At 36.1% G+C, this 20040-nt stretch overlaps 1 protein-coding gene across 1 annotated transcript; it reads left to right on the forward strand.

The window, feature by feature from the left end:
- Window positions 1-5961: 5961 nt before the first annotated feature.
- Window positions 5962-7120, forward strand: wu:fc75a09 (uncharacterized). Its single transcript, XM_067405174.1, has 2 exons — window positions 5962-6050; window positions 6353-7120. Exons 1-2 carry the CDS (start codon window positions 6033-6035, stop codon window positions 6965-6967), a joined length of 633 nt encoding a protein of 210 aa, XP_067261275.1. The 5' UTR covers window positions 5962-6032; the 3' UTR covers window positions 6968-7120.
- The last annotated feature ends 12920 nt before the right edge of the window (window positions 7121-20040 follow it).

Consider the following 20040-nt stretch of genomic DNA (forward strand, 5'->3'; position numbering starts at 1 on the left):
GTGTTAAAATTGATTCCAACGGCAACATGATTGCTCAACGATGTGACCCAGAACATAAAAGCTTTGGTTTCCATCCATTCCATAACAAGGAAGGCATTCTTCCTGATTCTAACCTACCGTACTATGAAATGGGAAACCTGCACTATCCAGGCCAAATGCCTCCTCAAGTCACTAAGAACTACGACTGCGATGTGCGTGAGAGCAACGCAGATCGTATCGTTGTTTCAGTCAATTCAAAAAGGAATGGAAAATATTTTAACACGATTTACGTGACACATCACCTAGGGAGGGGTCTCTTTGATGAGAACAGCACCTTCCGCATCAGCCAAGGCCTCATTAAGAAAATTAAAAGCATGGAATGGTCAGATTTCATTGGGGAAGTTAAGATCTAGCTCCATAATCGTCAATGTTGTGTATGATCATCTGTGCAGTCTGGATCCTACAGACACTCAAAGTTGAAGTCAAACATTCCTGTTCATCCTAAATAAACAGCAAGTGTCTTCTTGGAATTTTCACAACCAATAACAAATTCATTGATTTGAATTGTGCATATTGATTTGGGTCATATAAATGTGTTATTAGCCTACTTTGTGGTGGACGAGAAGCTTTATGATTTGTCAGCTATAATTAATAAGATGTTCTGTCTGTTTACTTACATGTTTATTGTTTAATTAATTGTGTCTAATTTCACTGCATTAAAAGTATTGTTTGTTTCTGTCATCATCTTTTAATGACTTTCAAACACAAGCCAATTCTTAAAAATAGTGATTTTCACTGCAGTAAAAAAGTGATTTAAATTTACATAATATTGTTACATAATAAGACTGAATTGTATGACAATGTGGCTTTATAAATAGTTGTATCAGCTGGGTCACATGCACATGTTCATGTCGAACATCTCATGCTTATAGAGTGCTGCAGGGATGATGTATTTTTGTAGGCCCAAACTCAGAAACATGGTAGCATTATAGCACCTCCGGTTCCATCGTGGTTAAGAGCCTAAAATAAGGCCTGTGGTGAACACAAGCTCAAGATATTTTTTTATTCGTTTTATTCTACAACATAAAAAATATTTGTCTTGATAAAGGTGGATGATAGCAAGTGTCTAAATGCAAGGAATGTTGGGACATTAAAACATTATCGCACTGACCATGTAAACTCAATGAACTTTTGCAGCGCGTTTCTGTATTTGCTTGCGTTGTGAACTTTTGCAGCACATGTGTTGTCAAACTGATGAAGATGTTTTATTTATTTGCTGGTGTTGATTCTATTTGCATGTTTTTTCTTCGGTTGCAGTGCTTTGAGCTCTCTTGGCCACCGTAGGGTAGATAGGGCTCTCAGACACAATCCTAATTTGTCAGTCACTGACGTAACTTGTACCCAGCTAACAGAATTTTGTTATAAGAACGTTCTCTAAATATTCAGTGTTGGTTCTGAGAACATTAAAACGTCCAGTTTTCTTGACGTTACAGGAACGTTTTTATAAGGTATAACGTTCCTCAAACATTCTTTCAACTTAATTTTGATCTAAAATTCAACATTGTAGGAACGTTGATTTGTAACATTCCAAGAACATGAAAATGTTCAGTTTCCTTAATGTTAGAATGTTATTTAAAGGTTAGTATGATGTTCCTGAAACATTCTTTCAATCATTCAAACACCTGCTGTGAACAAACACTGAAAGAAAGAGAAATAAGAACTTTCTTCAGCCACAGCCTTTGATGAACTGAAGATAAAAGACATTAAATATCTGAAGATCTGATTAAACAACTCCACAAACAGCATTACCAGCTTCACTTATTACTAACCAGACTGACTTTATTTCTGTCACACGTCTACAGAAGGTCTTACTGAGAATTAACAGAGGTTGTTGATGTCTTATTGAAAATGTTTCGTTTGAGGTCACCATAATGGAGATCGGTGTTTGCTTTAGTTGAGCTCTTGACCCTTGACTTCTGTTCAACTCCTTCTTTAGCAGCCCTTGCAAGCATTTTCAGAATACATTTCTGCACTGATAAAGCAGATCAACATGTCTGTTTTAATAACAAACAAATGAGTGCATTAAAGTGGGTAGTGACTGACTGAATGGGAACCAGGGTGATGTGAACTTGCAGGTGGATTTCTCTACAAAAATATATCATCACTGCTGTGCTTTCACCAGTGTGGATATTTCAAGAATACAGAATTCTGAATATGAGTGAGAATGTAACACAGGCCCATCACACAGTTTAATCTAAAGTAGATTTAATGTAAATCCCTTCATGAGCTGTCCTACCTGCTCTAAAGTGTTTCTGCATAAGATTCTCTTTCCACACTGATGAGCTTCTGTTCATCACTACAGTTACAGACACACACGTACAACCTGTAGGACAACCAGTGAGTGTTAACAATCACATAGGATGGTGAAGTGAAAGTTCAAACGTTGTTTTCTTTGACTCAAGTTGGAAGAGGTTTGACAGCATTTATGTGACAAGACACTCCCTGTTTCCACCTGGTATTAAGTTACTGTTGCTACATCCGACAAGCCATCCTGCTCTCACAGCACACATCATGTTCTCACACAGTGAAAAATATGGCCACATGTCTGGTGAGTGTTTTATAATGGATGCTTGCAGAAGAAGAAGAAGTGTGTTTTGCGAGGGTCAGTGGTGTTTATGTACATATGGGCATCAGACACTCAAATGCAGACAAGAACACTCACTCTGACAGAGGAACTGTTCACTGAACTGCTCACATTTTTCACAAAAATTTAGATTGTTTTTGTTTTTCACTTGTTTTTTGCTGTTAAGCCATTCTGAATGGATCAGTATAGTATCTAATTGCAGTCTTTTGGCATCTCCATGTGGTCCTGTTTGGTATCACACCTTTACTTGTAGTTATTTATATAGGGTACAAAGTCGTGCCTTTGATTTTATTTTCCTCTGAACCACTAGATGGCACAAAAACCTGCCATAGCACTTTCCAAAACATCTGCTTTTCAAGATGCATGTGGAAATTTGGCTGATCCTTCACTCGATCTCGGGCAGCAGCGCAAAGTTGATTCTGTGTTAATATTTGATGTTTTTTAAAATGTTGTGGATTTAAGTAGCAAATGAGAATGATTGAATATATTTTGCGACAAAGGTTTTCTTAATAATTTTCTGTTTTGTTCAAGGTAATTAAAGCAACATTCAGCATTGCTTTATATGTAAATATGTAAAAGTATTGTATTTGGGGTAAAAGGCCCGTGCTGCTGGGGCGAAAGGCACAATAATTAATATGAATTAACACAATAAATAACATAAACAGCTGGCTGACTTTTCCATTTGTTGACATGACCTGGTTAGATTCAGATGTAAAATATCATATATTAAGTTAGGTGTCCACTGTTATGGCAAAATAAAAATGACTCTCACCGTAAAAGAGACAAACTCACTCAGTTGTCTTTATTTCTTGCAAGAAAGATCAAACAAACATACAGAAACACAAGTCGCTGCAGGGTGTTGAGACAAAGAATGAAAGCTTCCTCTCACTTTTATATCTCTAATTTTCTGAAGGCTGAAACCTCTGTGCAATTATCATTCCCTTTATCATATTAGGAATATGTTTACCACATTTTTATACCTCCAGTGTGTTCTACCCCTTGTCATATGACAGTCACACATCCCTTATGTTCTGGCATACAATGATCATACACATATAGGGTCAATGTTATTTGTTCAGACACAGAAAGAGAAACTATAAAAATCAAAAGAAATCCCCCTGGAAGATTTACGATATCCTGACTCTATGAGCAACACAAAGACTGCATACATAAACACATCTAAATGGAAAAATCATGCAACCATGAGCATATAAGTAAAATAATATGGAAAATTAAATTTTTCTTCCACGCCACCTAAGAGAAAATCACCATATTTATAATGTAACCATCATATTTATTTATATTATTATATTTACATATTTATATTATTAATATCATATTTTTATACGTTGCTAAAAAAATTGCTAAAATTGCTAAAATTGTTGGATGTGGCACAGCCCTACCTACAAAATGTTTCACCAGCCGCTACTGTAAGTCAATTTTTAAAATCTGATATAACAAAGTTAATTTGCTTGACATTATGTCTATAAATATTCAAATAATATTAACAATGTTTAACTTTTTCTTTCATTAGACACACTTACACTATGTGTCGGGCTGCTTAAGTTTCACTTTAGTTATTCCCCTCTTCTTCTGCAGTTACAGGATTCTGGAATCCACTGCCGCTTCAATATATATCTTTTAAGTTATTAATCAACATTTATCTTTCTGTTAAATTATTTGAATGACTTCTTCAACATATGTTAAAGCATTTATTTTCCTTTTCAAACAATAGAAAATAATTTTGAATATTGTCTGTAGCTCTCACTGAGAGAAAAGAACATGTTATCAGTATGTTTTGGGAAAGTTTCCTGCTCAGAGCAGAGCTCAGATCAACCTCAGCCTTGACAAAGCTGTGAATCATTAGTATCTGTGTATGTGCGCTAAGTGTTTTGTGCAGGTCCTTTGTACTGGTGGACAACTGGCACTGTGCTTGAGACCAGCAGACACCATGTCATGACCCCAAAGGGCATCCAGTACCTAAATCCAGAGTCCCCTTGTCAGCATCCTGACGAATGGAGATGCTTCTGACTGTCTGTCCATGTGTGCAAGATTACCAAATTTGTCTATTTTTCTTAGCCAATCAGAATCATTCAACCTGAAGTAATGACGTAGTTAGTGGACTCTGTTAGAGTAATTGTTGTGGAAATGTGAATGTACGCAGAGCGGACTACGAACTCCTTGTGAGACTTGAAGCTGGCTTCTGATGAAACTGCAAACTGTTCTTCAGTAAAATTTCTTCAATTTATTATTTTTTTAAAACTTGACTCTGGGTCTTTATTCATCATATCTGGTCTTTTGGGTTTTTAACTGTAAAATTCCCCTACAATAGAAAGTAAATATAATGTAAATACTATTACCAAAGACTAAGCTGAATCAAAAACCATATCAACAACCAATGTTTTAATTTCTGATATTATTCTGTTATTTCTTAATCAACTTGAGGTTGACATTCATGAGTCTGTACATTCTAAAAAATGCTGGGTTAAAAACAACCCAAGTTGGGTTGAAAATGAACAAACCCAGCGATTGGTTTTTTTTAACCCAGCAATTGGGTTAAATATTTGCCCAACCTGCTGGGTAGTTTTATTTAAACCAACTATTGTTTAAAAATTACTATATGGCTAGCTTAAAATGAACTCAAAATAGTTGGGAAATTAAAAACCAGATGCAATTAGAGGCAACAATAATAGACAAAAGGTGAATGTTTATTAATAAGCTTTAATATTTTATTAATATAAATTTAATAGTTTATTAATATAAATGTATTAATAAGCAATTTAATAAGTGTTTATTGTTTGATAATTATTCATTGAACATTAATAAATGTTCATTTACAACATACTTTGGGTTCATTTTAATTCAGCAATACAGTAATTTTCAAACAATAGTTGAGTTCAATAAAACTACCCAGCAGGTTGGGCAAACATTTAACCCTACCGCTGGGTTAAAACAACCCAATTGCTGGGTTTGTCCATTTTCAACCCAACTTGGGTTGTTTTTAACCCAGCATCTTTTAGAGTGTAGTTTAGCTCTACAGAAATGTTTCTCTGACCCTTCCTTAAGAACAATACATAAATGTCCAGTGTTAGTTTCTGTGTGCAGCAGCAGGTTTGTGTGTGTGTTTTTTTTTTAAATAATAAATTAAATTAAAAAGTTTTAAAGTTTTTCATTAATGCATTGTTTTATATATATTTTAAAGTACATACTGCACCGTATTCAGTACATTACGCAAGTGCTCCAAAATAAACAACCCCCACAAAACCGTTAGAGGAAGTCTCAAAAATACATGCCCAGTCTCATTCTCTTTCTCTTTCTTTTTACTCGAAGTGAGCTTCTCTTCATCCTCTCATTCACTAGTTCTGTGGCAGAAAACAGAAGCACAGAGGAGATTTCTCCAACAAAAACTATGGGTCATAAAAAACAGGTACAGTAGCCTTTGAGCTTTATTCGTTATCTTTTTGTCTACACTTGTAACTAAACTTTTGTCTGACCTTTCTTGCAAGAATTAAAACGTTTGAGAAAGACAACTGGATGTGTTTGTCTTTTATGCAGTGATAGTATTTTATTTGCCACCACAAAAGAAATAGCACATAAAAAAAACATGTTTTTTATAACTAGTTTTTGTGTGGTAATGCAATAGCTGTTTATTCATTGTACCTGTAACAGGCACAATGAGAGCACAAATAAGAAAGTAAATGTGGCATCTGATCTTCATCTCTCCAACAGATGAAAACCGTGCCGAAAAGAATCACAACTATAGAGGACCTAAAAGAGTATGGATTCGGTCAGCCTTGGCCCAGACATGGACTCAAGCTCTTGTACTGGTTTGCTAAAGATTGTGTCTGGGTTACTGACGATGACGACATGCTCTTGGCATGTGACCCAGCGAAGGGAGTCTTTGGCTTTCACCTCTTTGAGAACAAAGAGTCACTTCTTCCAGATGTGGACTTTCCCTACTACTTGCTGGGCAATCTGAATTCACCAGGAGCTGACATGCTGCCGGCCTACGTCAAAAAACACAACACCAGCTGGTATGACGAAAGCAACACGGATCGCATTATCATCACTGATCACGGACAAAAGAGGTTTGGGAAAATTTACCTGACCACACACAAAGATCGGTCAAGTTATGATCCGTACGCCACATTTCATATCACCAGAAGCCTCCTGAAGACCATCCAATCATATCCAAATCTAGAGGACTTTCTGCTGACCCTTGGCTATGAGGATGGCACATCTAATCAGTTTACTGGAGTGGGTCTGCAGATGATGTTAGTACAAGTTCCTGTAGATACCGATACACCATCTCGAAACTGTGTCTGTAGTTGTACGATACTCTGAAATCATTTTGTGAGGAAAAGTTCTGACTGAACGCATGGGGAAAACCCAGCTAGAAGCACTTTGTGTTTGATTTAATAGTCCAGATTAGCTGCACTAACAGTAAAAAATTTACATGCGTAGATATGTGCTCATCCACGGACTGAACTAGCGGAAAGCGTGTAACCTTATTATTTTTACATAAATATGCATGTGATTTTTGGACGTTGAGTCACTTTGTTTCTCTTGGCTTTGAATAAAGGTAAGCAAAAGAGAAAACTGTAGTCTTGTTTGGGTATTTAGTGGAAACACTCTGATTCATTATGCTCCGAAGCTTCATGAAGCATTGTTTTGAAATTGGCCATCACTAAATAAGTCATTGTTTATTTATTTATTTGTGGCGCTCCAAAAATATTCTCGTCGCTTTAGAATATTAATATTGAACCACTGTACTCACATGAACTGATTTAAATATGTTTTTAGTACATTAATGGATCTTGAGAGAGGAAATGTCATTGCTCCCTATGGAGGCCTCACGGAGCCATCGGATTTCAACTAAAATATCTTAATTTGTGTTCTGAAGATTAACGAAGGTCTTACAGGTGTGGAACGGCATGAGGGTGCAGTAATTAATGACTTTTCATTTTCGGGTGAACTAACCCTTTAATATTAGATTTTGTTTGGCTGTTGTAACTGAGTTATTCCAGCCAGACAAGCAAAGTAAAAAGATGACCAGGTGGTGTTGATTATGTTTTCACATAATCATTATTTGACCTGAATCACTGAACTCATTTAGAGCCCAATCTCTGAGTTAGATTTACATTATTGATTATAGCAGCACTGTAGTGATGTCCAGTTTGCGAACGAATCGTTCTTTTTAACCGGTTCTTTTCAGTGAACCGGTTGAACCAGTTCATCAAATCGGTCTGAGTCGTTCCAAACAGTTCGCATCTCCAGTAAGCAAACATGAATCCACAAATTACTAAAGTTACTCACTTTTGATGTGCCTGACACTACCTCTCGAAATAAACCAAATAAATCCCGGAGCTATTCAGTTTTGTGGAAATTTTAAAATGTGCATGTTTCCTTTAAAACACACAAACAAGGTTAAGTTATGTATCCTGACATGGGAAACATCCGTTGGGTGGTATAGATGTGTATCCTGACATATGGAACATCCACTGTTTGGTATGTTGGAGAACTTTAGGTAAAGAAAACCTTTAACCTTTGGGGTCATTACCTTTGGGTGGGAAGTCAGGCAATCGCAAGGGCAACATAAATAAGTTACACAAAAGGTGGAAAAGAGTGCCTCTTGAGGGCTGACTGCTGAAGAGTGAGGTTTTGACCTTGAAGCAAGGGGTATAAGAACACCAGAGAAAAGCTGTTATCTATCTTTCATTCTGCAAGTTTCTGTGGAGGCTTGTATGACTGTCTGATCTTTCTTGCAAGAAATACATTTTTAAAAGACCTTGGTCTACGTTTGTTTCTTACACAGTGAGTTTGGTGAGTTGGTCATTTTTGCCACAACATCAGTTACTCCAACAGTACACTGACTTTACTTTACCTGCTGTAAAGAGAGAACTGACGATGATGAGCATGAGCAGCTGATATGAGTGTGCATGTGAGGCGCACACAAACGAACGTACACGGCCTGTCACCGTTCTCGTTCTCGAGTCAAGAATCGGTTGCAACGCTTTTCGGATCATCAGTGCACAACCGAGAACCGCTTCTCGGACATGTCCGATTTGAGAACCGATGAGCTGATGATACTACCAGTGCGTGTAATTTTTCAAGAGAACGAAAAGTATAAACATAGGTTTATGACTTAATTCAAAATACAAAAAGTTTATTGTGCTTTTCCAAATACACCATGATTAATAGCATACAAAATACTGTAATATTGTACATGCCAGCATGAACATAATATTTTGTACACAGATCAAACTAATGTTCAGAAATAGTTCTACAATTTTTTTTTATATCAATGTTATTTAAAAAGCAATCGTTCTCGAGGTTCTCGAATCTCAATCTCGTTCTCAAGTAGAATCGGTTGCAATGATTTTCAAATCATTGAACTCCTATAACCTCCTGTACCCATATCCATAAATTGCCAGAAACGTTTCAAATTAGTTGACTGATGTTATGATTACTGACTTTATATATTTGAATGTGTTAAGTGTTTTTTCATCCTGGCCCGCGATAGACGACGTCATTACGTTGGAGCGTAAAAGAACCAGTGAACCGTTTTTTTTCAACCGGTTTATTGAATCGAACTGTCCGAAAGAACCGGTTCGCGGAAAAGAACTGAACTTCCCATCACTACAGCAGTGTGATTCTACAGCAGAAGATCAGCTTTTTCAATATAATCTGAAGGATTTCACAAAAGTTGTTCTGTTAAATAAAATAACACAAAATAAAAAAAATCTGATTCTTGATGTCTGTGTGTGCCTAGAATTTTTTCTTTTATCAGAACATCTTTTGCGAATTCCTTCAACTAAAGCTAACTAATTCCTTGGTGATTCTGCTTGTTATCATCAGGTGTCTTCAATAATGGTCAATCATCACTAAATTAATCACTTTATTATCTCATTAACTTTAAAGGGATAGTTCACCCAAAAATGAAAATTTGATGTTTATCTGCTTACCCCCAGGGCATCCAAGATGTAGAGGACTTTTTTTCTTCAGTCGAACGCAAATTATGATTTTTAACTGCAACCGCTGCCGTCTGTCAGTCAAATAATAGCAGTGATTGGGAACTTGAACAATAAGAGTCGAAAAAACTTCCATAGACAAATCCAAATTAAACCCTGCAGCTTGTGACGGCACATTGATGTCCTAAGACACGAAACGATCAGTTTGTGCGAGAAACCGAACAGTATTTAGCCCTATATATTTTTTTTACCTCTAATACACCACCATCGAACTTCGTTCAGCTTCCTGTTAGTGAGGTCAAAAACGCGTTGTGATGACGGAAGTGATGTCTCGCCAATATACTTCAATGAGCGCGAGACATCACTTCCATTGTCAGAGCGCGATCAGCTGTTGGTTTTGTGACGAGATTTCAATGACGGTCAGTTTTGTTCCTTTACGAGATCTTAACAGTGTACCAAAACACATCATTTGTTGTAAAGAAACAAGAAACAAAGGTGATCGTGTGATATAGTTTTCATCATCATAAAGCAAAATCATTTACTAATAAATCATTTACTAATTTTAAAGTGTATTAAGAAAGAAAACCATTACTTGAAATTGTAATAATATTTCACAATATTAATGTTTTTCTGTATTTTTGATCAAATAAGTACAGACTTGATGAGCATATGAAACTGTCATAAAAATTACAAATAATAATGAAAAAAAAATTTGAGGGCTTTCATGTAAGTCTTAAGAAGGACATAAAACATTATATCAGTTGTGATGTGAAAGTAAGATAGCATATATGTAATGTAGGGATTGTTTTTGCCCCAGGGTTACACCCCTTATTTCCTGGGGTTTATTTTAACCCTTTATTCAGTACAGTTTATGACTACTGTACGGGGGCGTTGGGCAGAATGCGATGTGCTGTAGGGGCTATTTTACACCAGGGTGTCACCCTTTATACAGTACAGCTTATTGCGACTGCACTGGGGAGTTAGGACCCACTTAAGCCTCAGGTTGATCAGACCCATTGGCATCTCTAACACCTCTTCCAGCAGCTACCCAGTGTCCCAGGAGGTTTCCCATCCAGATAGAGACTGAGCTCAACCCGACTTAGCTTCAGTGGGTGTGCAAGTGAAAGCTTCAGGTTGACCGCTGCAGGACTTCTCAAACACCTTTCCAACCATAGACCCTCAAAGGAATATAAATCTCTACAATGGTGACATGCTTGATACCGCAATGCATTCTATAACAGATTATTATTAAGAGAGAGATCTCAATACAGCAGCGGTGTAAAGTCCAGGGGTCAGAAAGTAAAAGTCCTGCCATATTTTTTATTCCACCCACTGAAGCAGTGTTAAAGTTCATGAGATAATTAAGTGATTGATTGAGTGATGATTGACCATTATTGAAGACACCTGATGAAAACAAGCAGAATCACCAAAGGAGAAAATCACAATATTTAAGCCACCATCATGGAGATGAGTGTTTGCTTTAGTTGGGCTCTTGACCCTTGATTTATTAATGTTAGATTTTGTTTGGGTTGTTGTCGCTGAGTTATAACATCCAGACAAGTAAATAATAAAATTATCAGGTGGTGTTGGTTATGTTTTCACATAGTTGTTATTTGACCTGAATCACTGAACTCATTTAGAGCCCAATCTTTGAGTTAGATTTACATTATTAATTACAGCAGCACTGAGATGCTACGGCAGAAGATCAGCTTTTTCAATACAATCTGAAGATTTCTCAAAAGTTGTTCTGAAGGGTAAAAAAAAAAAAAAAACTTACTTTTAGGCACTGATCAAGAATCAGCCTGTGAATCTCAACAACGGTGACAAGCAACATATTCTGATAAACAGATCAACTCTGAACTTTAGAAAACAAGCTACTAAGTCACATAAAAAAAAAAAAATAAAACTGTGAAAATAAAGGAAATTACTAAGACAATTAAGCTCATAATTTATTCATGCAGCAATGCATGATGGGAGCCATGGATGAATTTTGATTGGTGGCTCCCAGAATACAACATGCTTTTTGATGGTCACCACTGTTGAGATTCACAGGCTGATTCTTCACGTCTGTGTGTGCCTAAAAGAAAGTTTTTTTTTTTTTTTTTATCAGAACAACTTTTGTGAATTCCTTTGGATTGTATTGAGAAAGCTGATCTTCTGCTGTAGAATCACAGTGCTGCTGTAATCAATAATGTAAGTCTAACTCAGAGATTGGGCTCTAAATGAGTTCAGTGATTCAAGTTAAATAACAATTATGTGAAAACATAATCAACACCACCTGATCATCTTTTTACTTTGCTTGTCTGGCTATTTTGACTCAGTTACAACAGCCCAAACAAAATCTAATATTAAAAAATAAAGGGTCAAGAGCTCAACTAAAGCAAACACTCATCTCCATGATGGTGGCTTAAAAACTGTGATTTTCTCCTTTGGTGATTCTGCTTGTTATCATCAGGTGTCTTCAATAATGGTCAATCATCACTCAATTAATCCCTTAATTATCTCATGAACTTTAACACTGCTTCAGTGGGTGGAATGAAAAATATGACAGAACTTTTACTTTCTGACTCCTGGACTTTACACCGCTGCAATACAGAATGAGACTGTCACAAGATTTCAATGTCGGTCTGTTTTATTCTGTTATGAGATTTCAGTGACATCCGATTTTTGTTCGGTTACGAGATCTTGATGATGTCAGTTTTGTCAATTGTGAGATTTCAATGATTTCAAGTTTGAAACAATTCAAGCTGTTTGTTTTGTGACGAGATTTCAATGACGGTCAGTTTTGTTCCTTTACGAGATCTTAACAGTGTACCAAAACACATCATTTGTTGTAAAGAAACCAGAAACAAAGGTGATCGTGTGATATAGTTTTCATCATCATAAAGCAAAATCATTTACTAACAAATCATTTACTAATTTTAAAGTGTATTAAGAAAGAAAACCATTACTTGAAATTGTAATAATATTTCACAAAATTAATGTTTTTCTGTATTTTTGATCAAATAAGTACAGACTTGATGAGCATATGAAACTGTCATAAAAATTACAAATAATAATGAAAAAAAATTTGAGGGCTTTCATGTAAGTCTTAAGAAGGACATAAAACATTATATCAGTTGTGATGTGAAAGTAAGATAGCATATATGTAATGTAGGGATTGTTTTTGCCCCAGGGTTACACCCCTTATTTCCTGGGGTTTATTTTAACCCTTTATTCAGTACAGTTTATGACTACTGTACGGGGGCGTTGGGCAGAATGCGATGTGCTGTAGGGGCTATTTTACACCAGGGTGTCACCCTTTATACAGTACAGCTTATTGCAACTGCACTGGGACGTTAGGACCCACTTAAGCCTCAGGTTGATCAGACCCATTGGCATCTCTAACACCTCTTCCAGCAGCAACCCAGTGTCCCAGGAGGTTTCCCATCCAGATAGAGACTGAGCTCAACCCGACTTAGCTTCAGTGGGTGTGCAAGTGAAAGCTTCAGGTTGACCGCTGCAGGACTTCTCAAACACCTTTCCAACCATAGACCCTCAAAGGAATATAAATCTCTACAATGGTGACATGCTTGATACCGCAATGCATTCTATAACAGATTATTATTAAGAGAGAGATCTCAATACAGCAGCGGTGTAAAGTCCAGGGGTCAGAAAGTAAAAGTCCTGTCATATTTTTTATTCCACCCACTGAAGCAGTGTTAAAGTTCATGAGATAATTAAGTGATTGATTGAGTGATGATTGAGCATTATTGAAGACACCTGATGAAAACAAGCAGAATCACCAAAGGAGAAAATCACAATATTTAAGCCACCATCATGGAGATGAGTGTTTGCTTTAGTTGGGCTCTTGACCCTTGATTTTTTAATGTTAGATTTTGTTTGGGTTGTTGTCGCTGAGTTATAACATCCAGACAAGTAAATAATAAAATTATCAGGTGGTGTTGGTTATGTTTTCACATAGTTGTTATTTGACCTGAATCACTGAACTCATTTAGAGCCCAATCTTTGAGTTAGATTTACATTATTAATTACAGCAGCACTGAGATGCTATGGCAGAAGATCAGCTTTTTCAATACAATCTTAAGATTTCTCAAAAGTTGTTCTGAAGGGTAAAAAAAAAAGAAAAACTTTCTTTTAGGCACTGATCAAGAATAAGCCTGTGAATCTCAACAACGGTGACAAGCAACATATTCTGATAAACAGATCAACTCTGAACTTTAGAAAACAAGCTACTAAGTCACATAAAAAAAAAATAAAACTGTGAAAATAAAGGAAATTACTAAGACAATTAAGCTCATAATTTATTCATACAGCAATGCATGATGGGAGCCATGGATGAATTTTGATTGGTGGCTCCCAGAATACAACATGCTTTTTGATGGTCACCACTGTTGAGATTCACAGGCTGATTCTTCACGTCTGTGTGTGCCTAAAAGAAAGTTTTTTTTTTTTTATCAGAACAACTTTTGTGAATTCCTTTGGATTGTATTGAGAAAGCTGATCTTCTGCTGTAGAATCACAGTGCTGCTGTAATCAATAATGTAAGTCTAACTCAGAGATTGGGCTCTAAATGAGTTCAGTGATTCAAGTTAAATAATGACTATGTGAAAACGTAATCAACACCACCTGATCATCTTTTTACTTTGTTTGTCTGGCTATTTTGACTCAGTTACAACAGCCCAAACAAAATCTAATATTAAAAAATTAAGGGTCAAGAGCTCAACTAAAGCAAACACTCATCTCCATGATGGTGGCTTAAAAACTGTGATTTTCTCCTTTGGTGATTCTGCTTGTTTTCATCAGGTGTCTTCAATAATGGTCAATCATCACTCAATCAATCACTTAATTATCTCATGAACTTTAACACCGCTTCAGTGGGTGGAATGAAAAATATGGCAGGACTTTTACTTTCTGACTCCTGGACTTTACACCTCTGCAATACAGTATGAGACTGTCACAAGATTTCAATGTCGGTCTGTTTTATTCTGTTATGAGATTTCAGTGACATCCGATTTTTGTTTGGTTGCGAGATCTTGATGATGTCAGTTTTGTTCAATTGTGAGATTTCAATGATTTCAAGTTTGAAACAATTCAAGCTGTTTGTTTTGTGACGAGATTTCAATGACGGTCAGTTTTGTTCCTTTACGAGATCTGAACAGTGTACCAAAACACATCATTTGTTGTAAAGAAACCAGAAACAAAGGTGATCGTGTGATATAGTTTTCATCATCATAAAGCAAAATCATTTACTAACAAATCATTTACTAATTTTAAAGTGTATTAAGAAAGAAAACCATTACTTGAAATTGTAATTATTATTCACAATATTAATGTTTTTCTGTATTTTTGATCAAATAAGTACAGACTTGATGAGCATATGAAACTGTCATAAAAATTACAAATAATAATGAAAAAAAATTTGAGGGCTTTCATGTAAGTCTTAAGAAGGACATAAAACATTATATCAGTTGTGATGTGAAAGTAAGATAGCATATATGTAATGTAGGGATTGTTTTTGCCCCAGGGTTACACCCCTTATTTCCTGGGGTTTATTTTAACCCTTTATTCAGTACAGTTTATGACTACTGTACGGGGGCGTTGGGCAGAATGCGATGTGCTGTAGGGGCTATTTTACACCAGGGTGTCACCCTTTATACAGTACAGCTTATTGCAACTGCACTGGGGAGTTAGGACCCACTTAAGCCTCAGGTTGATCAGACCCATTGGCATCTCTAACACCTCTTCCAGCAGCAACCCAGTGTCCCAGGAGGTTTCCCATCCAGATAGAGACTGAGCTCAACCCGACTTAGCTTCAGTGGGTGTGCAAGTGAAAGCTTCAGGTTGACCGCTGCAGGACTTCTCAAACACCTTTCCAACCATAGACCCTCAAAGGAATATAAATCTCTACAATGGTGACATGCTTGATACCGCAATGCATTCTATAACAGATTATTATTAAGAGAGAGATCTCAATACAGCAGCGGTGTAAAGTCCAGGGGTCAGAAAGTAAAAGTCCTGCCATATTTTTCATTCCACCCACTGAAGCAGTGTTAAAGTTCATGAGATAATTAAGTGATTGATTGAGTGATGATTGACCATTATTGAAGACACCTGATGAAAACAAGCAGAATCACCAAAGGAGAAAATCACAATATTTAAGCCACCATCATGGAGATGAGTGTTTGCTTTAGTTGGGCTCTTGACCCTTGATTTATTAATGTTAGATTTTGTTTGGGTTGTTGTCGCTGAGTTATAACATCCAGACAAGTAAATAATAAAATTATCAGGTGGTGTTGGTTATGTTTTCACATAGTTGTTATTTGACCTGAATCACTGAACTCATTTAGAGCCCAATCTTTGAGTTAGATTTACATTATTAATTACAGCAGCACTGAGATGCTACGGTAGAAGATCAGCTTTTTCAATACAATCTGAAGATTTCTCAAAAGTTGTTCTGAAGGGTAAAAAAAAAAAAAAAAAACTTACTTTTAGGCACTGATCAAGAATCAGCCTGTGAATCTCAACAACGGTGACAAGCAACATATTCTGATAAACAGATCAACTCTGAACTTTAGAAAACAAGCTACTAAGTCACATAAAAAAAAAAAAACTGTGAAAATAAAGGAAATTACTAAGACAATTAAGCTCATAATTTATTCATGCAGCAATGCATGATGGGAGCCATGGATGAATTTTGATTGGTGGCTCCCAGAATACAACATGCTTTTTGATGGTCACCACTGTTGAGATTCACAGGCTGATTCTTCACGTCTGTGTGTGCCTAAAAGAAAGTTAATTTTTTTTATCAGAACAACTTTTGTGAATTCCTTTGGATTGTATTGAGAAAGCTGATCTTCTGCTGTAGAATCACAGTGCTGCTGTAATCAATAATGTAAGTCTAACTCAGAGATTGGGCTCTAAATGAGTTCAGTGATTCAAGTTAAATAATGACTATGTGAAAACGTAATCAACACCACCTGATCATCTTTTTACTTTGTTTGTCTGGCTATTTTGACTCAGTTACAACAGCCCAAACAAAATCTAATATTAAAAAATTAAGGGTCAAGAGCTCAACTAAAGCAAACACTCATCTCCATGATGGTGGCTTAAAAACTGTGATTTTCTCCTTTGGTGATTCTGCTTGTTATTATCAGGTGTGTTCAATAATGGTCAATCATCACTCAATTAATCCCTTAATTATCTCATTAACTTTAACACTGCTTCAGTGGGTGGAATGAAAAATATGGCAGGACTTTTACTTTCTGACTCCTGGACTTTACACCTCTGCAATACAGTATGAGACTGTCACAAGATTTCAATGTCGGTCTGTTTTATTCTGTTATGAGATTTCAGTGACATCCGATTTTTGTTTGGTTGCGAGATCTTGATGATGTCAGTTTTGTTCAATTGTGAGATTTCAATGATTTCAAGTTTGAAACAATTCAAGCTGTTTGTTTTGTGACGAGATTTCAATGACGGTCAGTTTTGTTCCTTTACGAGATCTGAACAGTGTACCAAAACACATCATTTGTTGTAAAGAAACCAGAAACAAAGGTGATCGTGTGATATAGTTTTCATCATCATAAAGCAAAATCATTTACTAACAAATCATTTACTAATTTTAAAGTGTATTAAGAAAGAAAACCATTACTTGAAATTGTAATTATTATTCACAATATTAATGTTTTTCTGTATTTTTGATCAAATAAGTACAGACTTGATGAGCATATGAAACTGTCATAAAAATTACAAATAATAATGAAAAAAAATTTGAGGGCTTTCATGTAAGTCTTAAGAAGGACATAAAACATTATATCAGTTGTGATGTGAAAGTAAGATAGCATATATGTAATGTAGGGATTGTTTTTGCCCCAGGGTTACACCCCTTATTTCCTGGGGTTTATTTTAACCCTTTATTCAGTACAGTTTATGACTACTGTACGGGGGCGTTGGGCAGAATGCGATGTGCTGTAGGGGCTATTTTACACCAGGGTGTCACCCTTTATACAGTACAGCTTATTGCAACTGCACTGGGACGTTAGGACCCACTTATGCCTCAGGTTGATCAGACCCATTGGCATCTCTAACACCTCTTCCAGCAGCAACCCAGTGTCCCAGGAGGTTTCCCATCCAGATAGAGACTGAGCTCAACCCGACTTAGCTTCAGTGGGTGTGCAAGTGAAAGCTTCAGGTTGACCGCTGCAGGACTTCTCAAACACCTTTCCAACCATAGACCCTCAAAGGAATATAAATCTCTACAATGGTGACATGCTTGATACCGCAATGCATTCTATAACAGATTATTATTAAGAGAGAGATCTCAATACAGCAGCGGTGTAAAGTCCAGGGGTCAGAAAGTAAAAGTCCTGCCATATTTTTCATTCCACCCACTGAAGCAGTGTTAAAGTTCATGAGATAATTAAGTGATTGATTGAGTGATGATTGACCATTATTGAAGACACCTGATGAAAACAAGCAGAATCACCAAAGGAGAAAATCACAATATTTAAGCCACCATCATGGAGATGAGTGTTTGCTTTAGTTGGGCTCTTGACCCTTGATTTATTAATGTTAGATTTTGTTTGGGCTGTTGTCGCTGAGTTATAACATCCAGACAAGTAAATAATAAAATTATCAGGTGGTGTTGGTTATGTTTTCACATAGTTGTTATTTGACCTGAATCACTGAACTCATTTAGAGCCCAATCTTTGAGTTAGATTTACATTATTAATTACAGCAGCACTGAGATGCTACGGTAGAAGATCAGCTTTTTCAATACAATCTGAAGATTTCTCAAAAGTTGTTCTGAAGGGTAAAAAAAAAAAAAAAAACTTACTTTTAGGCACTGATCAAGAATCAGCCTGTGAATCTCAACAACGGTGACAAGCAACATATTCTGATAAACAGATCAACTCTGAACTTTAGAAAACAAGCTACTAAGTCACATAAAAAAAAAAAAATAAAACTGTGAAAATAAAGGAAATTACTAAGACAATTAAGCTCATAATTTATTCATGCAGCAATGCATGATGGGAGCCATGGATGAATTTTGATTGGTGGCTCCCAGAATACAACATGCTTTTTGATGGTCACCACTGTTGAGATTCACAGGCTGATTCTTCACGTCTGTGTGTGCCTAAAAGAAACTTTTTTTTTTTATCAGAACAACTTTTGTGAATTCCTTTGGATTGTATTGAGAAAGCTGATCTTCTGCTGTAGAATCACAGTGCTGCTGTAATCAATAATGTAAGTCTAACTCAGAGATTGGGCTCTAAATGAGTTCAGTGATTCAAGTTAAATAACAATTATGTGAAAACATAATCAACACCACCTGATCATCTTTTTACTTTGCTTGTCTGGCTATTTTGACTCAGTTACAACAGCCCAAACAAAATCTAATATTAAAAAATAAAGGGTCAAGAGCTCAACTAAAGCAAACACTCATCTCCATGATGGTGGCTTAAAAACTGTGATTTTCTCCTTTGGTGATTCTGCTTGTTATCATCAGGTGTCTTCAATAATGGTCAATCATCACTCAATTAATCCCTTAATTATCTCATGAACTTTAACACTGCTTCAGTGGGTGGAATGAAAAATATGACAGAACTTTTACTTTCTGACTCCTGGACTTTACACCGCTGCAATACAGTATGAGACTGTCACAAGATTTCAATGTCGGTCTGTTTTATTCTGTTATGAGATTTCAGTGACATCCGATTTTTGTTCGGTTGCGAGATCTTGATGATGTCAGTTTTGTTCAATTGTGAGATTTCAATGATTTCAAGTTTGAAACAATTCAAGCTGTTTGTTTTGTGACGAGATTTCAATGACGGTCAGTTTTGTTCCTTTACGAGATCTTAACAGTGTACCAAAACACATCATTTGTTGTAAAGAAACCAGAAACAAAGGTGATCGTGTGATATAGTTTTCATCATCATAAAGCAAAATCATTTACTAACAAATCATTTACTAATTTTAAAGTGTATTAAGAAAGAAAACCATTACTTGAAATTGTAATAATATTTCACAATATTAATGTTTTTCTGTATTTTTGATCAAATAAGTACAGACTTGATGAGCATATGAAACTGTCATAAAAATTACAAATAATAATGAAAAAAAATTTGAGGGCTTTCATGTAAGTCTTAAGAAGGACATAAAACATTATATCAGTTGTGATGTGAAAGTAAGATAGCATATATGTAATGTAGGGATTATTTTTGCCCCAGGGTTACACCACTTATTTCCTGGGGTTTATTTTAACCCTTTATTCAGTACAGTTTATGACTACTGTACGGGGGCGTTGGGCAGAATGCGATGTGCTGTAGGGGCTATTTTACACCAGGGTGTCACCCTTTATACAGTACAGCTTATTGCGACTGCACTGGGGAGTTAGGACCCACTTAAGCCTCAGGTTGATCAGACCCATTGGCATCTCTAACA

Source organism: Chanodichthys erythropterus, chromosome 12 (genome assembly GCF_024489055.1).
Source record: "Chanodichthys erythropterus isolate Z2021 chromosome 12, ASM2448905v1, whole genome shotgun sequence".
Taxonomy (NCBI): Eukaryota; Metazoa; Chordata; class Actinopteri; order Cypriniformes; family Xenocyprididae; genus Chanodichthys; species Chanodichthys erythropterus.